This window comes from Salvia miltiorrhiza, chromosome 8, assembly GCF_028751815.1.
Source record: "Salvia miltiorrhiza cultivar Shanhuang (shh) chromosome 8, IMPLAD_Smil_shh, whole genome shotgun sequence".
NCBI classification, from domain to species: domain Eukaryota; kingdom Viridiplantae; phylum Streptophyta; class Magnoliopsida; order Lamiales; family Lamiaceae; genus Salvia; species Salvia miltiorrhiza.
Window position 1 is genome coordinate 27,617,408 of NC_080394.1, and position 24,034 is coordinate 27,641,441.

Consider the following 24,034-nt stretch of genomic DNA (forward strand, 5'->3'; position numbering starts at 1 on the left):
CGGCTCGTCATCCGTCAAATCGACTCGAGTCAGGCTATAATACTAATTAATTTTTATCGAAATTACACTAGAAATCATTATCAATCATCACAAAATCACAACATGTGTACTTTATACTAAAGAGAACTTTTAACGGTAGGTATTGTTCGAGTGTAATTGGAATCCGCCCGAAAATTGACCAAAGATAGTGTCGAGGTTGCAACTAATTTCGGGTCAGTTTAGAACACGATTAGTTCATTTAATGTCACCTAGGCATTATCAAGATGAAGATTTTGACATATTACTCGATAATTTTGATTGAGTAATGAGGATGAATTTTTCCGAAGAAGACGTTTTCGTTAGTGAAATACGCAAACTTGCATGCATGAGTCTGACCACATCGGTGATCAGATGGTGATGAGATGCCTATCTTTAAAAAAAATATTAGTTTAGAATATAATAGGATCTGGTTTTGTGGCGACTGGTCATCGTTTTAGATGTAATTTCGGGAAATAATAATCACTGCCACAACTTCGGCGTGATTGTGGCATTTTCGATGTCAAAATTCTTTAAACGAACCATAATTAAACAACTTCTCAAATTTTAGGACATACAAAAAATTAATCAAAATTGAGGATACATATTGAAATTTATTGAAAGTGTTTTTTTTTTTAAATCTCGTTCTCATTTTAGAGATGGCAAATAGTAATTTCCATTTAGTTTTGACTTGAACATTTGATTTAATGATCAGTGGCGAAGCGTTTTATCAACTAAATTGTACTCCCTCTGTCCCAGCTTTTTGTATCCACTTTTAGTTGTAAATACTACTAAAAGTGGATACAAAAAGCTGGGACGGAGGGAGTATTTCACTATATAAAATTTGCTCAAAGTTTTTACCATAAAACTATAATTAACTAAAAGAGAAACATACTTTTATCGTCCTATAAGAATGTATCACTTGGAGAATGACATAAGTTTTAAAAAATATACTCACTCCGTCCACGAAAAAACTTCATTAGAGAGAGTAGTACGAATTTTAAGAAAAAGATTGATGAGTGTATTGAGAATAGAGAAAATGTTGTTGAATGTATTAAGGATGATGGAAATGCGTTTTAATTAGTATTGGAAGTGGTGAAAATGTGAAAAGTAAGGGTAAATGAGATATTTATAAGTAGTGAAGTATAGTCTAAAAATAGGTAGAAAGTTTTTTTGTGGACGTCTTAAAAATGAAAAGTAGCAAATTTTTTCGTGGACGGAGGGAATATTTGGTAAATAATGTGTTGAATGGAGAAAGATACCCACTACTTTTTTAAAAATACGATAATGTGTGGTAGATCATGTATGAGATCATATTTCAAAATAGATGTGATACATTCTTATCGGAAAGATGAAAATAGAAAAAGTAATACATTCTTATAGGACAGAAAGAGTTGTTATTTGAAAGTGTAGAAAATAAAATGACGATGCAGCTTCATACTCGAGACTAAGTATGTGAACTAAACTAGAATAAATCTCTCTGGATGTCAAAACTCACTTGGGTGCACCATATGGTCCACCATAGAAGAGCACACTTGATTGTTCCTTTATGGTAGATAATACTTTATAAATAGCTTACAACTTTCTTGTTTTTCCAATGTGGGACAACACACCATATTTCTATTTACAAATGGCTATTTTTGGGCATTAATTACTCATTCAATTCTTAATAGATTTGAACAACTAATTAAATATACCAAATTAATCTACTCAACATGTAGATTCCAAAAATATCATTTAATTCCATTAATTACTAACGTAATTATGATATTAATTAACTATTTATTTCAACAAGAGTATTATCCCTCGGAGGGGAAAAAAAGAACAAAATTAATCTTTTAAATAGATGGTGTGAGTTGTTTACAGAGACTCGTGAAAATAGATACCAGTTGTATAAAAAGAAAAAGAAAAAGAAAAAGAAAAACATGATTCATAGATCTGTTTTCTTATTGACTAATCTAAGTTATCGTATTATGTATTCATAAATTTTAGTATATGCTTGTAATACAGTTGGTGTGTAACACATTCTTTGAGTGCGTAGGCAATTGTTAGCGGACGTAGTGGAGATATATAGATGCATAGGGTTATAAAAATTTCATGGACCTCCTTGTCTTAATACTATTTATTTTACTTTTCTCAAAATGTCTAATCAAAGAATTGAATGAAACCCACTTGCAAAAAGAGCAAAATTTGTGGTGCAAAATGGTGATGAAAGAGGCATGGGCAGTGTGCCACCCATATTGATTACAGCATCTACCTTGAAATGCAACATTATGTCACACTATATTCAACCAAATCATATTAATTTGTCCTACACAATACCGAATTATAAATTATACTAATGATAAAAGAATTGTGAAATGGAAAAATTATTGCAATATTAGGTAACAATATTGGGTCATCAGATCATCACTATTGATAAACCTCAGAGTGATAAACTTCAGATATGATTGGGGGTGAGATACTGATATAATAATCTTGTTTTTTCTTTATTTCGTTTGTTTGTTTGTCCTATTACTTTTTTTTTTCGTGATTGAAAATATAATTCGAATTGGATGACTTTTTGCTTGACTAATTAGGTAGTGTACATTGTAGGAAATTTTGGTTTTGACGGTTAGTTTCTAGTTTTTTAACGCGCATTAATCTATACTATACTAATATAATAGAAAAAGAGTCTAAGACATCTTAAGGCACAACTGGATGACCTATTTTACCTCTATTATATATTTTATTTTAAAATTATTTTACATATTATATATTTATAAAAATATATTAATTTATTAGATATTACACTAAATCTATGCGATATATTTCTATAGCTATTGATAATGCTTATAAATGAATATATTCATCCAATAAATTATCTAATAAAAGTATTGAATTAATAGATTTTTTAAAATAGTAATAAATTATCAAATAAAATAACATTAATTACACGTACAACGTACATTCTTTCTGCTAATTATCATAAAAAAGTATTTAAGGGTTAAAATATAGTTTTGTATTTATTTAAAAAAATTATCTCTTAAAATACTTCAAATATGCTGAATTAAAATTTTATCGAAGAGATTGAGAAAAAGAAAAATCTAACAACGTCCATTAATAGCATAAAGACAGTAACGAAGAGTCGAGTCTAATTAAAACTTTTTCAAAGAAAATTTATTAGAAAAACATCGGTAAGAAAAAGTATTTGTCTATTAGAAATGTAAAGAAGAAAAACAGCAAAGCAAAGAGAAACTTATGTAAAATCCAGACAATAATCTCATGGTGTTGCTGATTGCATTTATGTAATTAACTTCTGTAATCAACGATTATTAATTAAATAATTTTTCAAATTACGTCTCTATTGATGTTTTGCCATCTCTATTAACTTTTTCCCATAGATTATTCAGATATTGTCGTTTAGTTATTGTTATCTTCATGAAACAAAGTATTTTGTTAACTTATATATAGGTTTGTTCTTCATAAGCGTGGAACGGCCCCGGACGGCGTTGTTCTGTGCTCGTGATGACAAATTCAACTGCCAATTAATTAATAGGAAAAGGTTGATTTATTTAATTTAATAGTTACTTTTTTGGTAATTTTTTAAAATAAATATAAAAAAACTATAAAATCAATAATACAGTAAAATAACTAAAAGATTTTATTACAAAAACAAATTAAATAAATCAATATTTTTCTATTTGACAAATTTGTTGGCAGTCACAAAGTGAATGTGTTCACATTGAGGGATATCGAAAAAAAAAATCTGATAGCAAAATTTGATGCATTTTTTTTATATAAATTATTAACTAAATAAAAAAAATTTAAGAATCGTGTTATGGTAGACTCGAATTCAAGAACTTTAACGTTTTTGGTGTTAGTTGCGTTCGATTTAATTAACGGTTGAGGATCCCACTATCCTTAATACATTGGAGATTGTGAGTGTGACTGACACTACTGTAGTCTGTAGTTAAGAAAGAAAATTAAATGGTCTTTATTCATAGAAAAGTGTTCTTAATTATTTTAGTAAATCGGGTATTTAGGATATCTATATCCTTAGCAAATGAATGGCATGCACCTTTATTTTTTGTATTTACTTGCCGTAATAACGAATCCAAAACCTTGAATTTGGGGTGCAACAACTAATTATATAAATAATAAAAAATATTTAACATTAAAACTAGTACATTTTGCAATATTGTTCAATTTTGTGTCATAAATACTAAAATACAAAACAAATTAGTTACATGAATATCTAATTTATTTTTCGATGAGTCTTCATCTTCGTTTGTTGAAAGCAATTGACAATATCATCATAAAATTTTTGTAGAAATACATATCTCTCAACAAAAGTGACTAAACAATGATTTAAAAATTGATTACCCATGCTATTTCATAACTTATTGTCTTATTCTTGGCATGAGTCATTTCGAAAAATAATATCTCTGCACTTGAGTAGTAATTGGAATAATCAACACCAATTTGATAGACAACATTGGAGAATAAGTGACATGTCTATTTATTTCAAGAAGTTTTATATATATAAAAAAAAATTATGAGACGGGGATACTAATAAAAAAGATGTCAATAATTTTTTATTTTTATATATAATAATAAAAAATAAAAATTATTTTTTTAGGTGGGAGGGAAAAGGGGGTTACAATTGTCCTCCATTGTCCTAATTGGCTCCGGCAAACATTTATGCTCCAATTAGTACATCGGAGGTTCGAGTCATCTAATATGCATGTGAGTTGTAACTCAAAAGAAAATATTTATATGCAGTAGTTTGTTTACCTCATATGATTATTCATGATACTATTGTATTAAACTCCCTCTACTTTTTTAATTGTCTCATACACCATCAAATTAAACTTACCGAGTGATGCCGACGTACTTGCACTTGCTTTCATGGATTCTTTTGATCGTGTGTTCCAGCCCAAAGTTTAATTTATTTTTATTTACGTCATTTACTTATTAGACTTTAGGTATTATTTTGAGTTGTTTAAGTTGGACCCTTGCATGGGCTTTATTTAGGGTTTAGCTTTTAGCTTATTATATATACTTCTTCCAACCGCTTATTTTGGGGAGTTAAAATAATTACAAAAACTTTGAGTTTTCTTCTCAATTTATCCGTGTTCTACGCTTGCGCTACGTCAGTTGGTATTCAGAGACCAGTCACGAATCATTGCTATGCCGCCTCGTCGTCAGCCTGTTAACACGGCCGATGCGCGCCATGATGCCAATATTGCCAACTTGGGTCGGCAAGTTCAAGCTCTCACGACCGGTTTTGAGGAATTGTGCCTGGTTATTACCACCGCATTGCCATGCCCATGGCACCCCGCAAATCATGAGCGCACTCCCGATGGTGGTGGCTATCAATGACGTCCTCCATCTGAGATCTCCCTCAACGATCTCTCGGACGATGATGCTTCAGATACTCTTTCGAACGTCAATCCTTTCGCACCCTTGGATCATAGGGACGAAAGTCGACGTTGGGAGTCTAGCTTCGAACTCGATTTGCCTGAATTCAACGGTAGTCTTGACCAGTCCGAGTTTTTGGATTGGCTCAATTTTGTGGAGGAGTTATTGGTTTTCACGGCAATCCCTGACCATCACCGTGTTTCCCTTGTCGTCACTCATTTTCGGGGCCGTGCCTTGTCCTGGTGGCAGCAATTGAAGATGAGACGTCAGCGGCAAAGAAAGCCTCGCATCACTTCCTGGTCGAAATTTCGCAAACATCTACAACATGAGTTTCTACCTTTTAATTATGAAAACACACTTTATCAATGTCTCCATACTCTCCGTCAAAATTCTCGTTCTGTTGATGCTTATACAGACGAATTCTACCAATTATTATCGTGAATTGATATTCGTGATTCTCCGGCTCAATTGGTTTCTCGATATGTTAGTGGTTTGAAACAGTCGTAACAGGATACTTTAAATCTTTTTGCTCTTATTTCTGTCTTGGAAGCACATCAGCGTGCTATTCTTTTGGAGCAATAGGCCAATCAACGCTCCTCCCACATCACTCCTAGCGTGCCTTGCTCTACAGCTCCCGCAAAAAGCTCCACGACTCCAAGGACCTCGCGTCCCCTAGCTGTTATTGCCCCTCGATTAGATCGTTGTTATGCTTGCGGTGAAATCGGGCATCAACGTGTTGCTTGCCCCCGTACTCGTGGCCATCATGCCATCTTTCATGACGAGCTACCTTGTGATTATGATGGTCCAGCAGTTTTTGACACAGCTCCTCACGAGCTTTTGCCCGAAGAGAACGTCACCGACGACACGGGCCCTCTCCTGGTGGTTCGTCATTCCTATCTTTCTTCTCGAGACAACAACTTGAATCCACAACGTTCTCACATATTTGACTCCACATGCACCATCCATGGCAAAGTTTGTCATTTTATCATCGATTCAGGGCCCTGCAAAAATGTTGTGGCAGTAGAGGCAGTGACAAAACTTAATTTGCAGACAGAACTGCACCCCTCTTCATACACGCTTGCATGGATTCAGAGTGGGAATTCTATTACTGTCGATCGTCAAGCATTGATATTGTTATCTGTGGGCTCGAAGTACAAAGATTCTATATGGTGTGATGTTATTCCCATGGATGCCTGCGACTTATTACTCGGTCGGCCATGGCAGTTTAATCGCTCAGTCACTCATGACGGCCGTCTCAATACTTATAGCTTTATCTTTGATGGTGCCAAAATTGTGCTCCATTTCTCGTTACCCCGTTTCCCATCGCCCAACGCCTTTATCTTACTCATAGCTCACACCGAACTCTGTCGTGAACTCGTAGTAGACGCCTTATGTTCTCATTTCGGTAGGCCTCGAACATGCTACGCCATCTGCCTCATCATCGCCTGAGCTTGAACGACTCTTGCATGAATTTTCTGATGTCTTTCCCGATGAATTGTTGTCTGGTTTACCGCCTCTCCACGACATTCAACATCAGATAGACTTAATTCCTAGTGCATATCTCCCAAACCGCCCGCACTACCGTATGAGCCCAATTGAGCATGCCGAGCTTCGTCAGCAAGTCGAAAAACTTTTATCATGTGGAGTTGTTCGTGAAAGCTTAAGCTCGTGTGCTGTCCCAGCATTATTAATTCCTAAGAAAGATTCCACGTGGCGTATGTATGTTGATATTCGTGCTAGTTTTAAAATTACAGTACGCTATCGTTTTCCCATGCATTCCTTGTTTTGATGATCTGTTCGATCAATTAATTGGAGCATCCATTTTCAGTAAGCTCAATCTTCATAGTGGATATCACCAGATTCGGATTCGGCCAGGTGACGAGTGGAAAACTGCATTTAAGACTCGAGAACGCTTGTTCGAGTGGTTGGTGATGCCTTTTGGTTTATCTAATGCGCCGAGCACTTTTATGCGTATTATGAATCAGACGTTGCGTTCTCTCATTGGCACTTGTGTTGTCGTTTATTTTGACGACATTCTGGTCTATAGCCGTTCTCTGGAGGATCACTTTGCTTACCTCTGAGCTGGTCTCATTATTCTTCGTTCAGAGAAGTTCTATGCGGCTCCTCAGAATTGTTTATTTTGTGCGAAATCCATCTTATTTTTGGGTTATGTGATTTCCTCTCAAGGCATTCAAGTGGATATCTCTAAGGTCACTGTCATTTATGAATAGCCTTCGCCGTCAACGGTCACCGAAGCACGGAGTTTTCATGGTTTGGCGTCTTTTTATAGTCATTTTATTGCTCACTTCAGCAGTATTATGGCTCCTATCACTGATTGTATTGCTCGCAAACCCTTCTCTTGGACGCCAGAGGGTGAATCTACATTCCATTTGGTCAAACAACGCTTAACTACCGCATTGGTGCTTCTTCTCCCCTATTTTGATCAACCTTTTGAACTATCTTGTGATGCTTCTAAAGTTGGTATAAGTGCAGTGCTCAGCTAGTCTGCTCGTCCTGTTGCTTTCTTTAGCGAGAAATTATCAGGCACACGTTCTCGCTATAGCACGTATGACGTTGAGTTTTATGCGGTGGTACGTGTTGTTCGCCATTGACATCACTATTTGTTTCAACAAGAGTTTATTCTTTATTCCGACCATGAAGCTTTGTGTCATCTCGCTACTCAGGATAATTTATCTGCCTGACATGCCTCGTGGGCAGGATATTTACAACAATTCACTTTTATTTTGAAGCATCGCTCGGGTGCTTCTAATCGTGTGGCTGATGCCTTGAGCCGTCGTGCTCTTGTTCTTCGGGACATGCGTGTCTCCGTACTTGGTTTTGAGCTCTTACCTAAATTTTACCACACTGATCCATATTTTGGTCCTATTCTTTTGTATGTGCGTACCGGTGAAGTGGGTGATTTTGTGTTGTTTGATGGTTTTCTTTTCAAGGGCACTCATTTGTGTATTCCCGAGTGTAGTCTCCGTCTCAACCAGTGTTGTCAAATTTCCGCTATGGCGGCGCCATGGCGGATGGCGGTGGCGGTTTTTGAGCAGCCCACCATGAAATTCTTATGGCATGGCATTTTTGCCATGGCGGCCGCCATATCCATGGTGTCATGGCGGCCATGGCGGGATATGGCGGATATTAGGCCCATGACCCGCTTTACGGGCGGGTCAACCCGTTGACCCGACCCTTTGACCCTTTGACTTAGTTAAATTAGGTTTAGAACTAGGGTTTTAACGTTAGTAGCCTCCCAAATTCAAACTGCTCTGCGCCGCCTCCTCTGATTTCGGACCGGCGACCACTGCTCCGGCGACCTCAGGTAGGTCCTTTTTTTAATTTTTTTTGTTATTTTTCATTTTTTAGTTGTTTTCTAATTTTTACAGCAGTTTATTTCATTTAAACAATAGATTATTTCGATTATTTCATATTTTCTGAAATTTTTCAGTTTATAACATTAGGATACTTTATACTTAGTGTAAAAATATGATTTAGTTGGCATTTTTTTTATTTGCAATCTGCAATTGTTTCGTTTTTAGGTTGATAATGTCGGGTGAAGCTTCTTCAGTCCCCAATACTGTTGTTAAGAGTAATGACCCGGGTTGGAAGCGCTGTGTGGCTGTCGGGCCAGGCACGAACAAAGTAAAGTGCCTATATTGCAACAAGATTATGAATTTCGGTATCACTAAAGGAAGGAGCACTAAATTGGAAAGAGGGGCAAGGTGGCACCGTGTAAGCTAGCCCCACCAAGTGTTCGAACGGAGTTGTTGGAGTATTATCAAGCTAAAGAGAATGAAAAGAAAGGAACCAATCCAAAAGACATTGATCTTGGATTTGGATTCGATGATGAGGAGGATGAATCTGCAACTCCAACTCTTTCTTCTTCCCGTTCTTGTGGAACCTCTCAACCTATAAAGAAAGGTTCTATAGAGATGTTTTTGACGAAGACAACAAGTTCAAAGGAGAAGGGGAAGCAAACAAACATAAGAGGGGCAATTGACAAAGAAGTTGTGGCTCGAGTCCATCAATACATAGCCCGTTTTTGGTACCAAGTCGGCCTATCATTCAACTTGGTTAAGTTGGATGCCTTTCAAAATATGATTGAAGCAATTGGTGCTTACAGAAGAAATTTACCTGCTCCTACCTATCACAGCATAAGGATTCCACTCTTAAACAAAGAATTAGAATATACTAACAGCTTGCTGGAGAAGAATAAAGAAGAATGGGGCAGACATGGTTGTTCCATTATGTCAGATGGATGGACAGATAGGAAGCAAAGGACTATAATTAACTTCTTAGTTAATTCACCTTCTGGGACAGTGTTTGTGAAGTCAATTGATGGTTCGGCCTTTGTGAAGACATGGGAGAAATTATTTGAGTTGCTTGATTAGTTGGTCGAAGAAATTGGGGAAGAGAATCTTGTCCATGTATTGACGGATAATGGGAGCAACTATGTGGCTGCTGGCAAGATGTCAATGGAGAAGAGGCGTCATCTGTACTGGACTCCTTGTGCAGCCCACTGTATTGATTTGATGCTTGAAGATATCGGCAAGCTTCCTCAAATAAAGACCATCATTCAAAGATGAGTGAAGTTTGTTGGTTTCATCTACAATCACACTAGTACCTTGAGTTTGTTGAGGCGATTCACAAACAAAATGGAATTGGTGAGGCCTGCAGTGACTAGTTTCGCCACATCCTTTCTATCATTAGGAAGGATTCACAAAGAAAAGGCGAATCTATGAAAGATGTTCACTTCTGAAGAATGGACACAAAATAAGTTGTCTAAGGAAGCTAAGGGGAAACAGGCAACAAAAATTGAACTCATGCCTTCGTTTTGGAATAATATTGTGTACACTCTCAAGGTCATGACTCCTCCTGTACGAGTCCTTCAACTTGTTGATGGTGAAAAGAAACCGGCAATGGGGTACATTTATGAAGCAATGAAGAAGGCAAAAGAAGCAATAGCAAAGTCTTTTCAAAACAATGAAAGCCGATACAAATAAGTGTTCGCCATCATTGACAATAGGTGGGACTGCCAACTCCATAGGCCTTTGCATGCAGCTGGTCACTTCTTGAATCCAGACATATTATATGACAACAAGCAGTTGGAATTTGATATGGAGGTCACTAGAGGATTGTATGATACCATTGAAAGGTTGGTGCCAAGCAAAGATGTTCAAGATAAGATTCTTGTAGAGATGGCAAGCTACAAGTCTTGTGGTGGTCTATTTGGTAGTGACTTTGCTGAACGACGACGCAAGAAAATTCCTCCCGGTGAGATATTATTTCTTGATTTAGATTATATATTTTATAATTATTCATTATGAATTTTAATAATATAATATTTGTTATTGTAGCTCAATGGTGGAGGATGTATGGCCACTCGGCTCCAAATTTGCAACAACTTGCTATTAAAATCTTAGGCCTAACTTGTAGTGCATCCGGATGTGAGCGCAATTGGAGTGTATTTGAGCAGGCAAGCTTATATCTAGTGTAGTATGCTTTTATGATTTATTTAAGATGATCAATCTTTAGAAAAAATAATGCATTATTATGTTTAATGTGGCAGATCCATTCAAAAAAGAGAAATAGGCTTGAGCATAAGAAGTTGCATGATTTGGTTTATGTCAAGTATAATCAAAAGTTGGTTGAGAGGTATAATCATATACATGAAATTGATCTAATTTCACTCAATGATATTGATGAGTGCAATGAGTGGTTAGTTGGAGAGGTGGATGATGAAAATGATGCAAGGAATGATTTGGTTTTTGAGAGTGATTCACTTAATTGGGACACTGTTTATGAGGCTTCGGGGGCTGGGGAGTTGGCTACTTATACTAGACGTGCCATCGCAGGGAAAAGAAAGCAGTAATCTAGTGGTGTTGGTGCTAGTTATAGAGCTACAAGTGTTAGATCTAAGAAAAACACAATGACTTCCACATCTTCAAGATCAAAAGGGAAAGAGTTAGAGAGGGTGCTTGAGGATGAAGAACTTGATGATGAGGATGAGGTTGATGAGAATGACATTGATGAGGAATCCGAAGGAGAAGAGGAAGAAGGGTTTGCTCCTTTGGATGATGATGAAGAAGATGACTACGTGGATGTTGATGAGGAGGACTAGCATTTTATTTCCTATTAGACATTATTATCTATCTATCTATGTTCTATGCTTGAAGTTGAAGACTTGAACTTATTAGTTATTATTGCATTTTGTTATGTTTGAACTTTGAACTTAGGAATATGTTATCTTTAAACTTAGGATATCAAGTTTTCTATGATTTTTCTTGGATTTTTGCATGTTTTAATTTCATAATTTGCATTTGGCACCCGCCATGCGTCCGACATGCGTCCGCCATAACCCGCCATGGCACCCGCCATATCCTTATGGCGGTTTTCAAGCCGGACTGCCATGGACCGCCAGCCGCCATCGATAACATTGGTCTCAAGCTTGTGACTGATTTGGGCGTGACCATTCTCTCGAGCTGCTGCAACGTGCTTATTTTTTGCCTTCTCTTCGGCGCAATGTACAATGTTTCGTCTCTCGTTGCCGTGTCTGCCAATTGTCTAAAAGCACCGCTTCTAATGCTGGTCTTTATTGGCTGTTACCTGTCCCGGAGGTGCCTTGGAGTGCGATTAGCATGGATTTGGCCTTGGAGTGCGATTAGCATGGATTTTGTGTTGGGTCTGCCTCGCACCCAACGTGGTCACGATTCTATTTTTGTCGTGGTTGACCGATTTTCCAAGATGGTCCATTTCATTCCGTGTAAGAAAACTTCTAATGCTTTGCAAGTTGCACAATTATTTTTTCGGGAGATTTACCGTTTGCATGGGCTGTCCTCCTCTATTGTTTCGGATAGAGATACTCGTTTTTTAAGTTTCTTTTGGCGAAGTTTGTGGCGTATGGCTAACACTATAATAGACTTTAGTAGTGCTTATCATCCTCAGACGGATGGCCAAACTGAGGTTGTTAATCGTTCATTGGGCAATCTCTTACGCTGTCTTGTTGGTGAAAATCTACGTTCATGGGATTCTCGTCTTCCCCATGTAGAATTTGCTCATAATGCTGCTATTAATCGTTGCACCGGGTAGTGCCCTTTCCAAGTTGTTTATGTGGTTCTTCCTCGTGGTCCGGTGGATCTCCTCTCTTTGTCGTCTCCTATTCGTATTGAGGCCCACGCTGCTTATCTCATTGAGTCTCTGCGCAGCACCCATGCAGCCACGCATGCTCAACTCTTAGAGGCTAACGCTGCCTACAAAGCTGCAGCGGATCGTCGTCGTCGACATGTTGAGTTTCAGGTTGGAGATTTTGTCTATGCTGTCCTCACCAAGGATCGTTACCCTGCCCACGAGTACAACAAGCTTGCTGCCCGCAAGATTGGTCCGATCGAGATTATTGAGAAAATTAATCCTAATGCCTACCGTTTAAAGCTCCCCTCTCATGTTCGTACGTTAGATGTTTTTAATGTGAAACATCTTGTTCCTTACCTTGGTGATAATGATGATGGTTCTGAGTCGAGGTCGCCTCGCTCTTTGGTGGGGGAGAATGATGCCGACGTACTTGCAGTTGCTTTCATGGATTCTTTTGATTGTGTGTTCCAGCCCAAAGTTTATTTTTATTTACGTCATTTACTTATTAGACTTTTAGTATTGTTTTGAGTTGTTTAAGTTGGACCCTTGCATGGGCTTTATTTAGGGTTTAACTTTTAGCTTATTATATATACTTATTCTAGCCACTTATTTTGGGGAGTTGGAATAATTACAAAAACTTTGAGTTTTCTTCTCAATTTATCCGTGTTCTACGCTTGCGCTACGTCACCGAGAAAATAGGATTTTTAACCTTATTAAGTACCATGAAAATTTCATACACGTGTCACCAAATTACGAAAAATATTAAATAAGGGTAAAATGGAAAGAGTATCATTTTTATATACTCTCAAATTTTGAAATATAACACTTATTGAAAAAAAATAATCAAAATGGGCACTTAAATAAAAACAAAGAAAATACATAATATGATCATATCACAATATTGTGTGTCGTGATCTCATAACGTATTACATATTTCATAATCACGTCACGAGATGCATAAACATATAAATTTATAAGAGCCTCTCACTATTCACACAATACAATACTCACTTCTCTTGTTGCTCTATAAGGATAATATAGGATTGGGTTCATGAGTTTGTGTAACTTGACTCCAACCTAAGCATTTGTTTGATGTTACATCAAATTTCAATCGTTGTGATTGGACTCATTCCATGAAATTGGATTTCAACAAAGATGACCTTATTTCTAAATTTAGAAACTTTGCAACTCCTTTTACTTGGTTATAAGCATCATTATTAATCGATTTTATTTGTTGACTTATCAATATACGAATTCACATTAAGCTTGTTCAAATTTCTTGGTTATGCTTACAAAACCAAACTCAAAAAAGAAATTTGGAGTGTTGATCTAAGATATGGTATGAAATCTTTAATTACTTGCAACCTCCTCTCACTAATACACTTCCCACTCTTCTAAGCAATGAAAGAGTGTGGAATTAGATATTCCTAAAATAGAACATGGATTTCGATTTTATCACTAAACAGATAATATTATGGTTTTCTGCAACTCTTTTAAAAATGTGAAATGAAAGGAAAACGTATATTTCTTACTCAATTTTGAAGCTAAACCTTAATTTGGCAAAATTATATCTCATTGCATTCACTTAGAATTTTATATGTGAAAAAACAAGTATTTATATTTCCAAAGTACTTTATAGATTTGATATTTCGTCCTTGTAAATTAATAAAATACCATTTACATAATTTGTTAAACAAATTGTTCTTATTAAATTTATAATAAATTACAAAGAAGAAGAAAATATTGTTGGGGACTTAAAAGTATTTTGAAAGGATATAACGGACAAATAAAAAAATAGTTAAATGTATGTAAATTCATGAACTTTAGTCAAAATCTATTTTTAAAATGAACTTTTAAAAATTTATTTTTATACGCCAATTTTAGGACCCTGTTCAATTTTAACAACGAATTCATCTCCGGCGATTTAAAAACACATGTGGCACTGATGTATAGGCTCACTATCCTTTATCTTTCAACCTATTAGTCTTTCCATGTATTTTGGGGAGGGTGCCACGAGTGTTTTTAAATCGTCGAAAATGAATTCGTTGTTAAAAATTGAACTAGGTCTCAACTGTAGATTTATATTGATTCATTGTTATGGGTATTGAGTAATTATATCACTTGTTCATCCTTTCCTAGCTATATTTATTGGAAACATAATCTCAATTCCAGGTAAATCTGAATCGAGGTAATTATTTTTTAGTTTTTAGTTAGTAATAGTTAATGACTATTAGGGTTGATTACATCATAATTAGTTTTGTATTAATAATAAACTTTTATTAAAATAATATTTTAAAACGTGGTACGTAAGTGTGGTATCAATAGGTAGGAGAATTCTCTCAATTTGTATTTACCACATTATTTATTAGCATTTTTTTGTCATCTAGCTTAAAGATGACATTTGTGCAAACTAAGATCAACCTCCAATGGCCCCAAATTCATATTTAAAAAGAAATGTTTGTAAACTATTATAGAAGAGTATAATAATCTAATGGGGTGACCTATTGCACTAATAAGTTATTCAATGACCTAATAATTAAAACGAGACCCCAAAAATCCAGAGGAAGTGCACATACAGTGATGCACCTCCAAAGCAACAAATTTGAGCCACATGTTAAAGTTCTTTTTTCTTGAATACCAAATTAATGCAATATAGAAATACCAAACCGACCACAAGAACAAAGTTTTCCCACTTTACACTCTCCTTATTTTGATATAATAATGTCATGGATTTGCTTTTCATTTTCTCCTAAACTTTTGTTAGGATCCATGAAAGTTAGGACCATCAATTCCTAATTAGAAAATATATATTATATAGCGCATATCCATTGTATCTGGATAATTCGATATAATATAAAGATCTATTAAAAAATTTAGGTTAATTGCTTAAGAAAATTCAAGAATCGAATTTGGTTTAAGACACATGTTACACTTTGGTGTAATAATAATACTAATAGTTTAGCAAAATAAACACGATCAATGTATTTCAGCTTCGATAAGTATATGACGTCATTCTATGAGTTCTATATATGTGGCAAGTAATACACTATATTCTAAAAGAATCACGCCATGTTTTCTTTTGTTTGTCAGAAAAATTTGAATATATTTATATTACTACAAATTTCGAAAACTGGTGCTATTAATAATTTATATATAAGACGTGTAGAAAATCAAAATCATGCTAAAGTTTATAATTTTTTTAGCATTTAATTCATTTTCTTTATCACATTCTCTACATTATTGTGTATTTTATTTCATCGGTACACATCGTATATGTTATTAAGAAGTTGCCGTTCATGATATTCTACAATAACAGATCTTTTATTTATTTTTATTTATTTTTAAATTTGAATATCAGTTAATTGTGTTTTTGTATATTCCAACCTTGACTATCTTTATCAGTTTTGCAAAAGTAATTCAATATTAGGCCTTAACAACATTTTAATAGATACTATTAATAAAATTTAAAAAACTTCAACTTTGTTATCATCATATAATATATCAAACAATAAGTGGCCCTCATGACTCGTGTTATTGGTGTCCATTGTAGACATTAAAGGGACCTAAAATCAAATGGCCTTTTTGACTAAAAAAATTAGTAAATTGACCACTCCATTATCTCTATACTTGGCTGACTTTTTCCTTCATGCCTGTTTATCTCGGGCCACAATGTCTTGCTAGTTGACATTTTTTGGCAATGACTTTTGTCATTTAATTATAGTATTTCTTTTGCATTTCTCACTTTAAACTTTGAAGTGAATGATTTGTGCCTCCATGTTAATTTTTCCTTTTCAATGTTAATTTTTTTGAAAGTGCTCTCAACTCCAATATTGAAGTCAGAATAAAATGTAATTTTATGTTAATAGTTTTCGTGCCGAGCTACGGTTAATGACTAAACTATGATATTTGTATCAAATTAAATTACTAAATATTAATTTATTTCAAAATGAATATTAAGCTTATATTTTGTACATCATTTAAAGTTTCAATATAATTTGTCTAATAATTTCACTTCACATGACAATTACTCCCTCCATCCACTAATTCAAGGCTTTCATTCCTTTTTGGGACGTCCACCAACTCAAGGTCTATCCATTTTTAGTAAGTTTTTATTTATATTTAATTGGTGGGTCCCAAAACAATACACTTTTTCTCCACTCAACTAATAAACAATACATTAAGTGTGGGTCCCTTTCTCCACTCAACTAATAAAAATACATTTTTTCTTAAAACCCGTGTTTTGCTACTTAGGTTCTGAATTAGTGGACGGAGGGAGTAAAATACTATTTAAGTCAACTTATTAAATATTTGGCACATCATTTTCTATACAAAACTTAAATATTGTATTCAATTTGAAATAAATAAAGGTTTAGTAATTGTTGAGGGTAGATCCAACAATCTTTTGGGACTATGGATATTAGCACCCTAAACCACTGGTGGAGATGTCGATCAAAGGGCCTCCAACCCTCAAAGTTCTTCTTTAACAACCTTAAACCACAAACAAATTGAAATTCTTTTAGGAGCACTGGTGGAGATGTCGATCGAAGGGCCTCCAGTTGAATTTAGTTCGTCCATTTAATTGATTGATCTGTTGGATTAAATATGAAGCTTACTCAACATCGCTAAACTTATTTTAAAAAACTTGTAAATATTTGAATGTTTCAAGAGTTTATAATACATTAAGAGCTTATAAGTTGTAAAAAAATGTTTATTTAACTTATAAACTACAGAGAGGAAATCTTTTTTGACAGAGAAAATCGAAGAAAAATCAAATGAAATTAGAATGATATATAATAAAAATTATAATTAAATTATTTTTGTAAAATAAATATTGCTTATAAGATAATGAGAAAATAAGATATAAAACTTATTTTTTGGAGAGCTTATAAGCTCTTAAAACTTATTTTTACAGCTTATAAGTTTATTTTAAAGAGCTTAGAAGCTCAACCAAACACCCTTTTAGTAAAGTATGATGCAAGTATAATTAATAAGATTAACCTTGGTGTTGCTTGCTCTCTCTCGACTAGAGAAGAAGCTGTATTTTTATTAGATTTATCCAAAAGTAGAGATGCGTGCTAATATTTGGAAATTAATAAAAATGGGAAAATGCCCTCTTTATGTTTTTCCACACCTTGCAAAGGGGAAAGAGAATCGGAGATGATGAGAAATTGCCCATGTGAAGCACGGTTGACTTCCTCATGACCAAAAGGATATGGATGTGTAAATACAAATCATTTTCATCATCACATTATATTCTAGAAAAAATGAGATTCCTCATGAAAAAACTACACATCATTTTCATCATGACATTACATTCTAGAAAAATGAGATTTTAAATTCTAATGAGCGCTTTGCTACTACACTTGCCCAAGCATTAATTTATTTATGTAACCAATATATATACATACAAGACTCCAATCATCTTCTTTTTTTTCTTTTCGAAATCGTGCAAGAAACTTTATACATTAGCCTGCACGGCGAAATACGAAACTTGCGTGCGGTTAATTAAACCCAAATGCTCCTAGAATTTATACATCCTTAACTAGAATTTAAAATAAATCAAATTAAATTGCTACGGAATTTAATTAATTAATTAAAAATCAATTAAATGAATAAATAATAAATAATTAAAGGGATAGTGCCTCGATACTTTATGAACGCTTGAGAGAGAGTATATTGAGTTCTAATATTGTTATAAACTACAAAACTCAGTGAAGTGAAAAATAACGTGTTACACATTTAAAAAAATGGGCCCAAAAATAGGAGATAGGGATCTCATCCATAATGATCGCGAGCTTTCAATCCAATTAAAGATACATTTTGGTGAATCCACCGTTTTTTATTTAATAGAATAATACTATTTTTCTAATAAATTTCTTTTAATAGGTCGAAACCCATAAGATCTTTGAGATATGATAGGCCTTAATCCCCATATTAAACTCAACCGAATAGACTACGACCTCAAACAACATCTATCCACAAACGGACCACTACAATTTACTTGAAAGCGAACTCCATGGAAATTAGAGTTATTCTTAAAAATTACTTCACACTTTAACTTTACAGTGATTTTTCAGATAAAATTTATAATATCCAAAATGATTTTGTACATCTACAGTTCTACACTACTGATCCAATGTTAACCAGACATTTTGACTCAAGCTAACAAAAATAATCACTACAAAAAAAAAATTCTACTAGTGACAAGAGGCTTGGTAGCTAATATTTGTGTCACAAAAATTAGTGGCATTTGAAAATGTAACTATTAGTGATTAGCTAGCTACATCATCAAATATCACTAATTTTTATGAGACACATAATAGCTACCAAGCCTTATGTCACTAGTGAAACTCTTTTATAATAATAATAATATAAAAAAATCGAAATAAAAGGACACTATAAGGTCAATTTCAAACTATTTTAAAAAAATAACACTAAAAGCAACACTTTATCATCTCAATCTTTTCCTCGGTAAAACAACAGTGTACACTAAAACGGTGTTGTTTTACGGAGGAAACGACATAGCATTACTAATGAAACATTTGGAAATGTTAATAGCTAAAAACTGAAAAGTGACATTGCAATTACAACGTTTTAAAAATCGTGGGAAATTTGCAGTATTGATTAGTAAATGTGTTATTCTAAGCTGCAATCAACCCAAACTCAAAACTGTCAACTGTATTTTCTCACATTATTAGTAAATAATCAAAAATCTAAATTGGAAATCAAAGAAAATTTTAAAAAGTCAGCACTAACAGTTCCAACTTATGAAACAGAATGTGCTATACACAGCAACCATTATCACAGAAATCAGAACAGTTGCGTGAATGCTAAAAACTATATGCCAATTCACAGAGAGCAAAGATACCTTAAAATCAAAATGAAGTCGATAGCCAAAGTGACAGTAACTAGGTCTACTTCAGTAGATAAAGTGCTAGCTTACCGGGAATATTTTAATTTTCAGATTTGGTGTAGTTTCAAGAAGCAAAATCTTCTATCAATGACGTTTGCAGAAGTTGAGAAGACCATTAAGAAATTCCTTAGGCCTGTAGGGTTCCTTGGTGACTCTCATTGACAAAAGTCCCAACAGCTTTGAACCAACGCATGAGATTGCGGTGATCCTTCACATAGAGCCAAGCTTGCAGAAATGGAAACAGGCTCTCGTTTATTCCACGCTCTTCAATATAACTATGGAGAGCATCTCGAATCTTTTCATTTACATCTCTGTCAATTGTTCAAAGAGATACATTCATCAGTTGACACGATCATGAAAAGGGCAAATGAACTTCTAACATATTAAAATGTAAAACGATCAATTGTATAAAAAGCGATTTGCAATATAAAAATTCAAGTATCTTAAAATAGTATTTGTCTCATCAGACAATTCAGAGTGTATTAACATTTTGGGTTAATATTAGGCTTATAAATAACTGAACTTTCGTTAAATTATAGTTTTGCATACAAACTTCAAAGTTTGGCATGATAAATACCGAACTATTGATCTAATCTGATTTTGCAACCAATCAGAATTCCGGCCAAAATTACTGTTGACATGACTAGCCAAATAATTGACATGACATAATCGTTCTCACGTGACAATCGGTTGGTAGAAACGTTGTTTCTTATGAGACAACGTCAATTATTCGGCTAGTGGCTAGCTATGTGAGCAACAACTTTGGATGGAATCCTGATTGGTAGCAAAATTAGATTAAATTAATAGTTCAATAATTACCACGTTTGTATGCAAAATCAGAGTTTGATAAAAGTTCGATAATCTAAAGGCAATTAATCCTAACATTTTAAATGGAACTAAACTGCCGACTTGATTACCACCCTACCACAGCCTCTTCCAATCCAATACACAATACGGAAAACCCAAGTCCAGTGTGTGCGTGTGTTGGTCTAATGGTAGAGTGGTTAACGCCTCAAGCCAAAGCTAAAATAGTTATAATGTTCGATAGACTCAGAGTGGTGGAAAATTGAATGCTATAAATAAGTGATGAATAACAACAGGGTAGCATTGGCATGATTACTAGAAAACAATGTTGAAAAAAATGATATATGAAAGAATATTGATGGAAACATCACTGGAAATATTTGTATCAGTAAAAAAACAGAGAAAAAAAAACATACACACACACACACACGGTATTTTCAGTGTCCAAATGTTTTCCAAAAAAACGCCGGCACTTCTGGATATCTGTCTAATTTTAACTACAAAATCACCAATACAGAGATGACTATTGATATTTATCATTATTCTACGAAAGTCCTTATTATCAGCTATCGTTATAGATAACCCCAAAAAATTGGAAAAATCAAGGAAATACAAAAGCCTTGCTGGAAAGAGATACAACCTCTGTGCGGGAGAAAAAACATTAATTAATATATATTACTCTATTACACTTAACAGAAGATGGTCTCAATTTAGTGAAGTCACATCATTGCTCTTATTGCTCTAATATGGAGTAACTTGGGGAAAATTTTGTCATAGCTTTTAGTATGGACCCATACACATGGAGAAGGCATGGTTGCAGTTATTTTCTAAAGGAAAATAAAACTAATTCCATAAAATTACTTGTGAAATGCAATTAAGATCTCAGAGAATTAATTGTTAGAAACGAAAAATTTCCAGATAGTTACTCAAAGACATTAGTAAACTTAAAAGTCTGTAAGCTACCAAGTGACAAATTTGTGTTATCCTATCCAGCTATCCTAAAGTCGTCTACAATTAATCTTCTGATTCTTATCTTTGGGAGTTTGCTTACAGTTCAAATTTAAGTAGCTGATGGTCAAAAAATAAACAAGAAAATCTCGTTACTAACATCACAATAGATCTACCGCATGAATCCTGAAACTAACAGGCAGAAAAATTCACTTACTCAAAGACTGGGCCATTATATTTAGATGGGACCACAAGGAACCCTCCAGAATCTGCTTTTGGTCTCATTGAAACGGAATGAATCCCAAGAGCATCCGGATACATTCCACAAAGGAAATGCAAAGACTCTTGCTGCCCTGGCTTAGAAATGTCAACATGAACAAATAATTGATTAATGTTATCACCACCATAATCATCAGCAGAACCTCCTGGAACAATGTCGACCATTCTCATAACTGATACATTGATCACCTCATCATTAAACATCCGCCTTAGAACAGGACCCCCATTGTTAAGTGCCCCCTTCACAACTTCATATGGAGAAGGTGGGCTAATTTTCTGAGAAATATGGAAATCTAACTAGAATAAGTAAAGCTAAAAGGTATCTACAGGTAAACATCATTTCATGAAGAACTTTTCCATAAGAACACAAACAAATATCAGCAGTCTAGGATTGTAGAAAAAGAAACGGTCGCACCGACTTTTGAGGAACTCCAAGCACCAAAGCAATAAAATCCAACGTCACACCAATAGATTATATTATGTCACTCAAAGTTTCAGATTCATCTGCTTTCAAGCATCAAAGATATCTACTTTCAAGGCAAGTGATAAAATACATACAACTGTTCATACACACTCAGACATTTCAGAAATCTTTAATCGAGCTGTAATGTCCTAAACATAGACTAAATAAAGATCTAGATAATGTCACAACAGAGAAACTCAATATGAAAGCCAGCTACTATTATACGCCAAGAAATGTAATCCGTGGACATGCCAATGCCCATTACCAATACACTTCATAACCCTTAGCTAACAGGAATCTGAGTTTGCTGTAACGTGACTTGCGCTGCAGTACACATAATATGCACAAAGATAGACTTCAATGATTGAATCACAGCCTGATAAGTGATACCCCTAATAATACAGAAGAAGAAACAAATCCAAGAGGAGGAACTGTTACCGGAGAACTTATTCGAAAATGAATTTGAAAAAGGCACTGCATATACAAGGATATGTTTGGCTTTATTTCTGAGTGAGTGAATTGAAATGAAAAGTGGCATACAGTTGAAACCAAACACGTCTGCATAGGTTGAAGATGATAGTTCCCAGCCAATAGATAGTTATTGTTACCAAGAACGTCAAATTCAACCCTAAAGTTCAGTAATCGGAACACATAAAATGTATAATTCGTCATAAGCCCTCCAACATCCCTAAAAAGTTCATTCCCCATGAATTTGGACGAATACAAACGCAAAAAAGAGAGAAAAAATGTTTACCGGAGGTGGAGTCATCTTGGTGACTTCAATGTAGTGGTCTTTGAGGGAGCGGAGAATAACTGAATTGACGGTGTACGACGCCGTCGACGAAAACGGCCGCGAAGCTATCGTGCGCGAGGGCTGTGTCAGTAGTTGGTGCGCGACGCCACCCGCGCACAATAGAGCCCTCCTCCACGTCATCGCGTTTCGAGGTTTTGTTGTTTCTCTCGAATGCTCAGCTGCTTTAAATCCTGCAAGAGGTTTAAGGTTTCGAGTTTCGACGGCGTATATATGACTCAAAGTAGGGCTCTCTACGAATCGTGAAATGATTATTCGACGAGTTTGCATTCCACCATTAAATTGAGCTTCAGCTCGAAATACTCCATTAAGCTTAAGTTTAATTCGAGTTCAGTTTGATTATTCGATTAAAGTAATAAGCTCCACTTCGAGATCCACTTCAACTCGTATTTATCTTGATGATTTTTTTATAATTGTTACTCAGTTTGTCTCGTAAATTTAAATCAAAAATACCAAAATTATACTCCATCCATCCATCTCAATATAAGTGGTCACTAGGGGTGAGCAGTCGGTCCGGACCGGACCGACAAAACCGAGGACCGAATTCTTAAGATTTGTAGGACCGAATCGGACCAACCTAAACACTGGGACCGAACCGGGACCGGACCAAAACCGCCGTCGGTTCTCGGTCCGGTCCGGTCCAAAACCGAAAAAATTAAAGCATGTTTCAAAATCTGAAATCATAAAGATTAAAGCATGTTTCAAAATCTGAAATCATAAAGATTAAAGCATGTTTCAAAATCTGCCCTAGCTCTAATCAACAATATCAGAATTCAGAAATCACAATATGCACAAACTGAAATCTTACCTGAAGAAATGATTTTGGTGAGGCGACGGGAGACTGGAGCGGCCGGCGGGGGAGTCGCGGCCGGAGGGGAGTCGCTGGGCGGCGGGCGCTGCGAACTGCTGGGCGCTGGCGACTTCGGGGTGAGGGTGAGGTGAGCGATTGGAGAGTGGAGGAGATGGCGAACTGCTGGGAGCGAGATTGGAGAGTGGAGGTCCGGAGGAGATGGTGAATTGCTGGCGGCTGGAGAGTGGAGGAGATTGGAGATGGCGAACTGCTGGGCGGTTGGGCCGTTGGCGGTAGACGGAGGGCCGCGAGCCGGCGACAATGGCGGCGACGCCGCGACAGTGGGGGGGTCGGCGCAATTTAGGAGAGAAAAGGTGGACTGGAGAACTGAGAGAGACGAAGGGGAAGTTCAGTTTAGGAAATTAGGGTTTCTACTATATTTTCAGAATATTAGAAATAATTAAAATATTAATAATA

General features: G+C 35.3%; 2 protein-coding genes across 2 annotated transcripts; one reads left to right on the top strand and one right to left on the bottom strand.

Moving 5' to 3' along the window:
• Window positions 1–10,166: 10,166 nt before the first annotated feature.
• On the top strand, window positions 10,167–11,542 carry LOC130998269 (uncharacterized). Its single transcript, XM_057923700.1, has 5 exons — window positions 10,167–10,390; window positions 10,448–10,695; window positions 10,779–10,897; window positions 10,991–11,289; window positions 11,371–11,542. Exons 1-5 carry the CDS (start codon window positions 10,167–10,169, stop codon window positions 11,540–11,542), a joined length of 1,062 nt encoding a protein of 353 aa, XP_057779683.1.
• A 7,742-nt stretch (window positions 11,543–19,284) lies between these two features.
• On the bottom strand, window positions 19,285–23,178 carry LOC130997412 (uncharacterized). Its single transcript, XM_057922708.1, has 3 exons — window positions 22,711–23,178; window positions 21,432–21,769; window positions 19,285–19,773 (listed from the first exon to the last, which is right to left on the bottom strand). The coding sequence occupies exons 1-3, from the start codon at window positions 23,035–23,037 to the stop codon at window positions 19,590–19,592; spliced, it is 849 nt and encodes a 282-aa protein (XP_057778691.1). The 5' UTR covers window positions 23,038–23,178; the 3' UTR covers window positions 19,285–19,589.
• Window positions 23,179–24,034: the final 856 nt, after the last annotated feature.

Excerpts from the sequence above, each read along its gene's own strand:
- LOC130998269 (XM_057923700.1), top strand. The coding sequence starts at position 10,167 with ATGTTCACTTCTGAAGAATGGACACAAAATAAGTTGTCTAAGGAAGCT. Across the intron at positions 10,391-10,447 it reads GCAAAAGAAGCAATAGCAAA|GTGGGACTGCCAACTCCATA; the intron begins GTCTTTTCAAAA and ends CATTGACAATAG. Across the intron at positions 10,898-10,990 it reads ATTGGAGTGTATTTGAGCAG|ATCCATTCAAAAAAGAGAAA; the intron begins GCAAGCTTATAT and ends TTAATGTGGCAG.
- LOC130997412 (XM_057922708.1), bottom strand. The coding sequence starts at position 23,037 with ATGCAAACTCGTCGAATAATCATTTCACGATTCGTAGAGAGCCCTACT. Across the intron at positions 21,770-22,710 it reads CCAAGATGACTCCACCTCCG|AAAATTAGCCCACCTTCTCC; the intron begins GTAAACATTTTT and ends CATATTTCTCAG. Across the intron at positions 19,774-21,431 it reads TATAATGGCCCAGTCTTTGA|AGATGTAAATGAAAAGATTC; the intron begins GTAAGTGAATTT and ends AACAATTGACAG.